The sequence below is a fragment of the Lactuca virosa genome, chromosome 1 (genome assembly GCF_052849685.1).
Source record: "Lactuca virosa cultivar CGN04683 chromosome 1, Lactuca_virosa_CGN04683_v6, whole genome shotgun sequence".
In the NCBI taxonomy this organism is placed as follows: domain Eukaryota; kingdom Viridiplantae; phylum Streptophyta; class Magnoliopsida; order Asterales; family Asteraceae; genus Lactuca; species Lactuca virosa.
The window spans coordinates 76,729,848-76,740,536 of record NC_136426.1 but is presented as its reverse complement, the minus strand read 5'-3'; the positions used below and the strand labels follow the sequence as shown (position 1 = coordinate 76,740,536).

Genomic DNA, 10,689 nt, shown 5'->3' with positions numbered 1-10,689 from the left:
AAATAAAAAAAAAGATGGAGAAAGAATCGATCAAGCATTTGTAGAGCAAAGAGGACCAAAAATAAATAAACTGTGTTGATGTGCTTCTCAAATACGACTTCACAGAGAAAAAAAAAGAAATAACTTTTATCCACAAATGAGTTAACTGTGAAAAGTGAGAACAAAAGACTCCATTACTTTGTATTCATCTTAATTACTTTGTATTCATCTTAATAAAGACTATATATAGCCTAATATGCATACATCATGTGGGAGAAAAAATAAAACAATAAAATACTATTCAAATCCTAAAGTTATGACGGCAACCTACGGGAAAAAAATTCACAACCGGCTAAAGGTAATAGGAGATTATGGAAGCAATAGGGATCGACTTTTAGTTGTTATTTTTTTTCAATAAGGAAACAATAGTGTTTAAGGAAATTGTTATTTTTTTCAATTAAATTAAACTACCAATCAAAACTACGTAGTTTTAAGCATTGGGTATCTAACCTTATATACCCTTAAGGGTATATTCACTTTTCCCATATATATATATATATATATATATATATATATATATATATATATATATATATATATATATATATATATATATATATATATATATATAGGGGATGGTTCCCTTGAGATTAATAAAAAATTAGAGATTGTGAGATTAAATATCAGTCAATGGAACTTAACGTCAACTAATGTCAACTGTTAAATGATTAAGGGGTATAACAGTAAACTTCAAATTAATGTTCAGAAAGCGGACACCTTCCTTCTCTAAAAATCATCATATCGTTAAATCATCGATTTTCAGTATCAGTCACGTAATCATATCATCCAATCTTCAACAATTATTCAATATAATAAAAAATATCCTATTTTTACTGAATCTGTTATCAAATTAATCGCAATCTTCAAATCGAAAAAAACGATCGAAACAGAGCATCAGTTCATATCCTCATAAATACGAGATACAATCCTCAAATCGAAGAAAAAAGCACCTCGCAATCATAAACAAAGCATTGGAAAATTGAATCAAAATCAATTTTCATAAATGATGTCGAATCCAAAAGAAATTGACAAGTCGATCGCAACTGATACTATTATAGTTGAAATCAATTCATCTCGTAACGGCGAACAAATCAATTCAATTTCTTTCACTTCCGAAGAACTTCAAAATACGATTCGTATTGAAGGTACAACTAATTCGATTTAATACTCCATATTACATTACAGTTTCTACACTTCATTCTGATTATTTTATTATACAATATGAATTATGAAAAATCATATATGATTATACACTACAATATGTGATTTAATCATATAAGGATGAAGAATCATATATGACTGTTCATATCTATGATTAATCATATGTATTTATAGTTTGTAATTATGATTTATCATATATGTTTTAAAATTGAAATCTATATTAATATTATATTTGGATGAATAATCATATATGATTATACATCATAAAATATGATTAATCATATATTACAAACTACAAATATATATGATTAATCATACATGATTAAACAATATCAAGTATGATTATTTATAAATTAATACGTATAATCATTTATGATTATACAGTATATTATATGATCAATCATATAATACAATGTACAAATACATATGATTTAACATCTAATAATATATTAATATCTAAAATCATATATGATTTTTTATACTAAAATATAAATACATATCGTTAACCACATATGATTATTACAACATAAAATTATATAATAACATATTTGTGATACCCTTCTTTTATCAGGTGAAGGTTCCAATTCAACAAATGAATCATATTGCAGTAACATAATTGAAGAATCTGAATATAAACTAGATGTCCCTACAGAATTTGTACCAGTTGTAAACAGTGTTTTCAAATCACTAAATTTGGCAGTAAAAATGTATACGGATTATGCAGAAATGGCAGGTTTTCATACAAGAATAAGTAGCCAATCAAAATACAATAGCCAAATAATAAAAGAAAAATATGTTATATGCAATAGGGGTGGCAAGGATAAACCAAAACCTTGTGATACGTTGGCTACAAGTTCTGTCAAGAGGAAACCAAATTCAAACAAGATAATTACTGGGTGTACAGCAAAGATTATATTTGAAAATGTTTATGGAACAACAGATTACAAAGTTAAGAAATTCTTTGAAATGCACAACCACCCACTGGAAAGTATTGAGGAAAGACCTTATACGAAAAAGGCAAGAAAGATGTCATATTCTGAAAAAGAGTATGTAGTACGTGCATCAAAAGCTAAAATTGGTCCCACAATGGCTCACAAAATACGAGCAGTTTTGAAAGGAGGATATGAATATGTAGGGGCGAAGGTAACATACTACAAAAACTTGAGGAGAGGAGTAAATAGAATCTTATGTTACAAGGATGCTCAAATAATGATAAACAAAATGAATGATCGTAGAGATCATTACCCAAATTATTCATTTGAGTTCCTACGTGATGGAGATCTGTTGGCTGCTATGTTTTGGGCAGATGAAAGAGAAAAGGATTTTTATGCAGAGTTTGGAGAAGTTATATCTTTTGATGCAACTTTTAGAACAAACAAGTAAGTTAATGTATATAAATTCAAACATACTATTAATCAAATATGATTGTACTAAACACATTTTCTTTATATAGGTATAAAATGGTATTTGTTCCATTCACAGCAGTTGACCACCACAAGAAATCAATTACTGTTGGTGTTGGGTTGCTGAGTAGAGAGACAATTGAGTCGTATGAATGGCTGCTTAAAGCTTTTCTTAGAGCTCATGAAGGGAAAGCACCAAAAATTGTTCTAACTGATCAAGATGCAACAATAAAACAAGCAGTGAAATCTGTCTTACCAAATTCAAGACACAGACTATGCATGTGGCACATAATGAAAAAACTGCAAGCAAAGGTATAATAAAAATACATTATATAATCATATATGATTATATAGTATTATGACAGATGATTCATATATGACTTATCAGATATCATACTATATAACCATATATGATTAATCATATATGATTAACTATTCTAATAATATGAATTATCAGATACCATACTTACTATATAAACATATATGATTACATACTATGTAATCATATATGATATATGATTAACCATATATGATTAATCATACATATATGATATATGATTAATCATACATATATGATATATGATTAATCATATATGATTATATAATCATATATGATTATATGATCATATATGATTAATCATATATAACCATATATGATTACAGTACATATATGATATATGATTAATCATATATGATTAATCATACATTACAGTAATCATATATGATTACTCATATATCATATATGATTACAGTACATATATGATATATGATTAATCCTACATATATGATATATGATTAATCATATATGATATATGATTAATCATATATGATTATATAATCATATATGATTATCATATATGATTAATCATATATGATTAATCATATATGATTACAGTACATATATGATATATGATTAATCATATATGATTAATCATACATGATATATCCTACATTACAGTAATCATATATGATTAATCATATATGATTACCCATATATCATATATGATTAATCATATATGGTTACAGTACATATATGATATATGATTAATCATACATGATATATCCTACATTACACAAATCATATATGATTAATCATATATGATTACTGTAATGTAGGATATATCATGTATGATTAATCATATATCATATATGTATTGTAACCATATATGATTAATCATATATGATATATCCAAATAGGTATATAATTTATACTTATATAAGCAAAGTTGTTCATTCATAGGTTACTGACGATTTATTTAAAAACAAAGACTTCAAGAAAAGATTTAACAAGCTTGTTTGGAAAAGTAAAAATCAAACCTGATGAATTTGAAAAGAAATGAGATTTGATTATTAATGAATTCAATATGGAAGATAAAAGATGGTTTAATGATATGTTTGAATTACGTGACAAATGGATACCTGCATACTTCAGTGACACAAGAATGTCTGGATTGATGAAAACCACTTCAAGATCAGAAAGCATGAATTCCTTCTTCAACACTTACTCTCAATATGGAAATTTACTTTTACATTTCATGATGAACTATGACACAGCAATTCAAAAACAAATAAATACATAACAGGAGCTTGATCATCAAACAAAGAAGGCGGTATATAAATTTATTTCACCACGACCAATAGAAAAACATGATGCAAAAGTTTATACAAGTACATTGTTTTATGAAGTACATAAAGAAATCTATAAAGGTTCCTGGTACTGCCAATACGAACATCTTCGAACAAAAAATGGATGGGAGTTATACAAAGTGGAACAACTGAACAAAAACAGTGATCTAAAAACAGAATTTGAGGTAATATATTCTTATTTTAAATTTTTTTGAATCAGCACATAATATAAAAAAATATTCAGTTATGATTATAAAACACTTAATGCTTTAACCGCTTTTCAACAGGTAGAAATAAAACTTCCAACCAATGATGTAAAATGTACTTGTAAACACTTCAACCGCTTTGGGACTTTGTGCAGACATGCATTCAACATACTCATGAAACATGGAATTAAGGAGATACCTGAACAGTACGTTGAGAATCGTTGGAGAAAGGATGTGATATCAAGGAATAATAATTTTGGTAGACATGTATATGATACAGGAGACAGTGAAATTAACAGATCGTCAATCAAACATACTACAACTTTGAAGCATGTTTGGAATATGTAAGAAAAAATAAAGAAAAAATGGATTTGTTTGTTAAGAAAACAGAAAGCTTGCTGAAGGAATATGAAAACGATCCTACAAATGAATTGCAGAAGAATAGGACAGATGTTGAAGAGGTAGAAAAGCTTATGGGCATATCTATTCCAAAAGACATTGACATCAATGTTCCAAATGTTCAAAGCAATAAAGGATGCGGAAAGAAAAGTAGAATTCAAAGTGCAGCAGAAATCGCGTATAAAAATTCAAACAAGCAAACAAGAAGATGCTCAGGAGGTGGAGAAAGGGCTCCTCATAACTTGCGGACATGCCCAATCAAACTTGCAGCAGAACAATCATCAAAAGCTACATAGATATTTACTGCTTTAATCAGTAATGAATAAGTCATAAATTTTTTTTTTCAAAATAATATACTTTTTGTTTAGTACACTTTACTCTTTTTATAAAACAGAATTTACTATGATTTTGTCTATTGGATTTAATCTACTTTGATAATTCTTTCTTTGATTTGATAATATATTCATTCATGATTAAACTTTTATTAAATGTTACTACAAGCATTTAAGATTACATATAACTATTATTCAATACATGTAATCATTACACATAACCATATACAATATTCATCTGTATAATCATAAAATATTATGTAATACTACTTCATATGTTTTGTTTAATCATAAGTGATTAAAAATATGATTACACATAAAAAACATCTAACCATTACATATAACCATATACAACAACATCGTTCCTAACAAATATACAACACTGCTCATAAAAAATCTAAAGATAACAATATTCATCATAATAGAATAACATCAAACATGATAAAATCTTCAATAACAAACAATTTCACAAGTCTCAAATATCACGTTCCCCATTTTCCAAGATTCTTGTTCTTCATATTCCTAGCTAGATTTTCATACAGATTGTAGCTGACTCCAAGAACTCTTCCACCATTACTTAGAAAGATTATCTCCATTTAACATAACAAATCTTTACTACATATCTGATGTAGAGAAATGTTGTTCATTAAAAAGAAATATTCTTTAAATGAACAACATTCCTCTACTTCAAAGACTTCTAGTAAAGATCTGATATGTTCAATGAAGATAAACTTTTTAAGTAATGGTGGAAGAGGCGTTCTTGGAGTCAGCTACAATCTGTATGAAAATCTAGCTACAAATAAAAGAACAAGAATCTTGAAAAAATGGGGAACATGTTATTAGATATAGCAAAATTAGCACGAGGCTACCCCCTTTATACAAACATAATCACTTATCAAAAATACAATATACGGTTGTGCAAATCAGTTTTCATTTATAAAGAAAAGATTCTTCAATACAAACACTAAAAAATAAAAATAAAATATTACAAAGATAAGATTCTGCATGGTGATGTATTCCATGCAGTAAAGATAAGCTCACATATCAAGAAAAAGATATAATAAATTATAATGTGTTGTACAACAAATATAATCATTTATGATTACAAAAACATAAAAAAAATAATCGATACAATCACTAATGATTACATATAAGCAACATATAATCAATACTAAAAACATAAATTACATATAAAAATATAACATAATCGCTTATGATTAACATTCAATAACATAATTCACACAAACAAACTTACATAATAAAATCCACCAAAATACATATTGACTTGTTTTCTATCACCATGTTTTCCATCATCATAAAAACAAACATTCTTCACAATATCCATAACATACACAACATAAACAAACTTGTTCTTATAACATCATCAATAAGAAAATATTCAATCAAAAAAAATTTGACAGCCTTCTTTCTATATTCCATTGAGCATCATATGAATGCTTACCATGAATCTTTTGATCAACTTTTTGATACTCATATGCAGCTTTCAACACATCATCACGCTTTGTATTAATCTCAGAAGTTAAAATTGCTGCTGCATATTTCATTCTCAACTTTTCCAGAATTTTTTCTTGAGAACCGCCTTCGTTTGGAAGACCACATTTCCATTTAGAACATTTTTCTCCAAAATAACTCTCTATATGTCTCATAGCAAAAACTCCACAATCCACTTTGTTATAAACTGTCCTCCATGGTATTGTCAATCTTACTGGAGTAACATTTTTATCAGCCATTTCATTTGCTTTAACATGATCGATCTCTTTTAGATACTTCAAAAAACACTTTTTCTGAAAATCATATATGATTTCAAGTCAGAAAAATATAAGTATAATAATTATAAAACATATCATATATGATTTCAAATCTAAAGAATAAATATCATTTGAAACTTACAAGTGGTTTAAAAACTGCACCATACTTATCATCGAAATCAGCATCATCTGCACCATTATCGATAACCTCAAAAGCACGTTTCTTCAGATTCATAACAATAAGATATATGTGCTTATGCCTCAAAATCGGGAAAAATACCTAACATCAACATGTATAATATTATAAATAAAATATTAATAGATATATATATATATATATATATATATATATATATATATATATATATATATAAATGTATAAAAAAATAAATATACCATATCAACATCCTTCAAAACCTTCAAGTCTCTATCACCAGAAACACTGCGAGAGAAGTTGTCCTTGAAAACTTTATATTTTGGCAGTTTCATTCAAATGAGTATATTCAAATGACAAAGTCTGTAATATAAGAAAATCATAAATGATTATATAATAACATGTAAATATTTAATAAAAAAATTATTAATGATTATCACCATATGAAAAGCAAAGAATAAAATAAAAACTTACAGTGTCAAAATTCATGAACAATCTGAGTGGAGAATTAACAACATCTCTGAATTTCTCTTGCTGATTTAGTATATGAGACCATGAATCAAGAACACTAACATGCAAATGGGTTTTTTTTAAAAGACTTTCATAATTCGCTCTAAAACCAATAATATCTATTTCCATAAGCAATACAATATCCCTGTATATATTTAATTAAATGTTATTTAAAATAAAAAATTATAATTATAGAAATAAAAAATTATATTAAAAAAATTACCCTGGATTTCATTGAAGATTGAAAAGCCATTCACAAACAACATTTTCTAATTGTGTCAAACTAGGTTTAAAATCAATTAACCTTTCCTTAAATGGTGACTTATAAACATAAGAAAACTTCATTTGTCTCTTTCCTTTGATATCCACTACTGATGTTGCTTCTTCATTTATATCTTTAGGTTTGCCAGAAACAGGTTTTGATGGTCCTTCTAATGTACCCAAAGGGGGTGCAAAAGAAACTGGACTAGCATCAATAACATCAACATTTGGAATAACACGCTCTGGACCAACACTTGGTTTTCCCAAAATAACTCTATCCTTAATCTTTTTCTTTGTCATCCGTTCAGAAGAAATTTGACTTTGAGATGACTTCTTGGAACCTTCAGAATCTTGACTAAATCCAAGACTAAAACTTGGAACAATATCATTTTTCAATGATCGAGTCTCATTTGAATCCTTGTTTTTATTTGAACAATCTTCAACTTTTCTGCCCAATAAAATTATAAAAATCATATATGAATGAACAATAATTATAAACACAATTATATATGAATAAACAATAATTATAAACAAATTACCTCCATCTTTATTTTTATGATCATCCTCACCCAAATTTACAGTCCCTAAATTATTAAAATCATAAATGAATCATCTATATAACATATTTATATATATTTTATGTATTAAAAATACATAAATAAATACTTACCATCATCAATACTAGTCAAATTCAAATTCACATCATCTTGAACTAGTTTCTGATTTAAACAACCATCAGTACCAATAAAATTCAATTATAAAAAATTAAAATCATATATGATTAAAATATATATAATAATAAAATATGCCTACCTTGATCCAAAGTTTTAAGAAAACTTTGAACAACTGGATCGCAAATAAATTGACTAAAAGATACACCTTCCTGACTATCAATTAGACCCACACTCTTAGTAACATTTTCGACAACAAAATTTAAATTCATGGCCTCTTCTTTATCACATCCACCTCCATTTCCTTGTTCATCATCTTCATCATCATCACCTTTACCTTCAACATGATTTGTACCAATATTGCCCTCATGTGGACCACTTCCATCCCCCTGACCACCAGAACATTTCCCTTGATCATAATCTTCAACATTTTCATCATCAGTAAGAAAATCATTCCCATAATCTTCATCATTAAATTGAACAAAACCAGGTGTTAATATCGGTTCTTTATATTTTTGTGAAACATAATTGAAATCAAAACTTTCTGTGCTTAAATCTTCAACAGGAAATAATAATTTCCAAATTTTCAAATTTTGACTTTGAGGAAACTTCAACACTCCCTCATCTATCTTTACAACAAGATCCTTTTTCAAATCCTCCATCTTCTGATACATACATGAAATTTTACTTTCATACACCTACATAAGAAAAAAGATACTTACAACTAAAATACTTAAACATAAAAAGTCATAAATGAATAAACTAATTAAATCATAAATGAATAAAACTATAGAATTACCTCCACATCACTAACTTTATTAACATCAAAATCTTCTTCATCCTCATCACATAAATCCTCTTCACCATCAGATTCAACCTCATCACCACCAGATTCCTCCTCATTATACTCAGATTCTTGAAATTCTTCTTCAACATATGCTTCATTAACATGTCCACATCCAAATCCTCCACTCTCTTGTAAAATATCCTCAAGAAACCTTATCTTCTCTGACGTCCAATAAAAAATAGTTGGACGTTTACGTGTGACTTGCAAATGATCAAACTTGAAAGTATCCACATACAACAACTAGAAAAAACATATATAACATCATAACATATATAACATCATATATGATTTTGATGTGTAATATATAATTAAACAAAAATTATACTACATAATCATATATGATTATATGTAATAAAATCATATATGATTTATTATAAAAACAAACATATTTTTACAACTAAAAAGAATAATAAATATCAAAAAATAACTCACGTACCATAAGGTATGCTGCTGGTCCATAAAAGAAAGAAGATTCTTTCTCTGGGTTGTAAACCTTCTTCGTCCTTACCAAACAATCCACAATGTAATCGCACCAGTCAATGCTACTTAAATCAGTATCTCTTCTGATTAAATACAATGGATTCAGATTACATTTACCCATGCTTGTAGACTCACGGAAAGTATTAATAAAAAGAACCAAAAAATTGATTTTGAAGTTATCATCCGCAGCACTAGTTTAAACAAGTTCATTCTTTAGCTGTTTAATCTCAATTTATCAATATTTTCATACTGTTTCTTCCACTCAAACATACAGCTCTCTTCATTATTCTCCGAAATGTAATCCATGTTTGAAAGTAATGAGCCACCAGATGGTAATCCTAACATCTCTTGAACAGACTTACTATCAACACTAACTTCACAATTATCAAACTCCACATTCAAAGATTCAAAATTAAAATGATCAAGAACATAATAAACAATCTTCAACGGTACGTCAATCATCTTCATCCCTAACAAACTCCCAAATCCCATAGCCCTAATACAATCCTTCTGTTCTCTACTTAAACCTTGAATAACACCCAACAATGACCCGGGTGAACATCTATTCTTCAATGAAGGAAATTCTTTTATAACAACAACTTTTTTATCTTTATTCAAAACTTTAGTTTCTCTCTTTGGTTTCTTTGAAGATCCAGGACGACTCTGAAAATCTGAATCATCTTCATCAGATAGTTCACGTTTCTTACTTACAGTTTTGACCTTAACCCTCAACTTCACTTTTGGTTGTTCAATAACTGTTTTTTTGGATGTCTTTGAACGTGTTTGCGACACCTCATTCGCCTTTTCTCTTTTGGAAGATGACTGTGTCTT

At 27.6% G+C, this 10,689-nt stretch overlaps 1 protein-coding gene across 1 annotated transcript; it reads left to right on the top strand.

Moving 5' to 3' along the window:
- The first annotated feature begins 1,045 nt into the window (after positions 1–1,045).
- Positions 1,046–5,130, top strand: LOC145115366 (protein FAR-RED IMPAIRED RESPONSE 1-like). The gene is made up of 6 exons (XM_079051644.1): positions 1,046–1,184; positions 1,772–2,579; positions 2,654–2,915; positions 4,187–4,414; positions 4,517–4,702; positions 4,819–5,130. Exons 1-6 carry the CDS (start codon positions 1,046–1,048, stop codon positions 5,128–5,130), a joined length of 1,935 nt encoding a protein of 644 aa, XP_078907770.1.
- Positions 5,131–10,689: the final 5,559 nt, after the last annotated feature.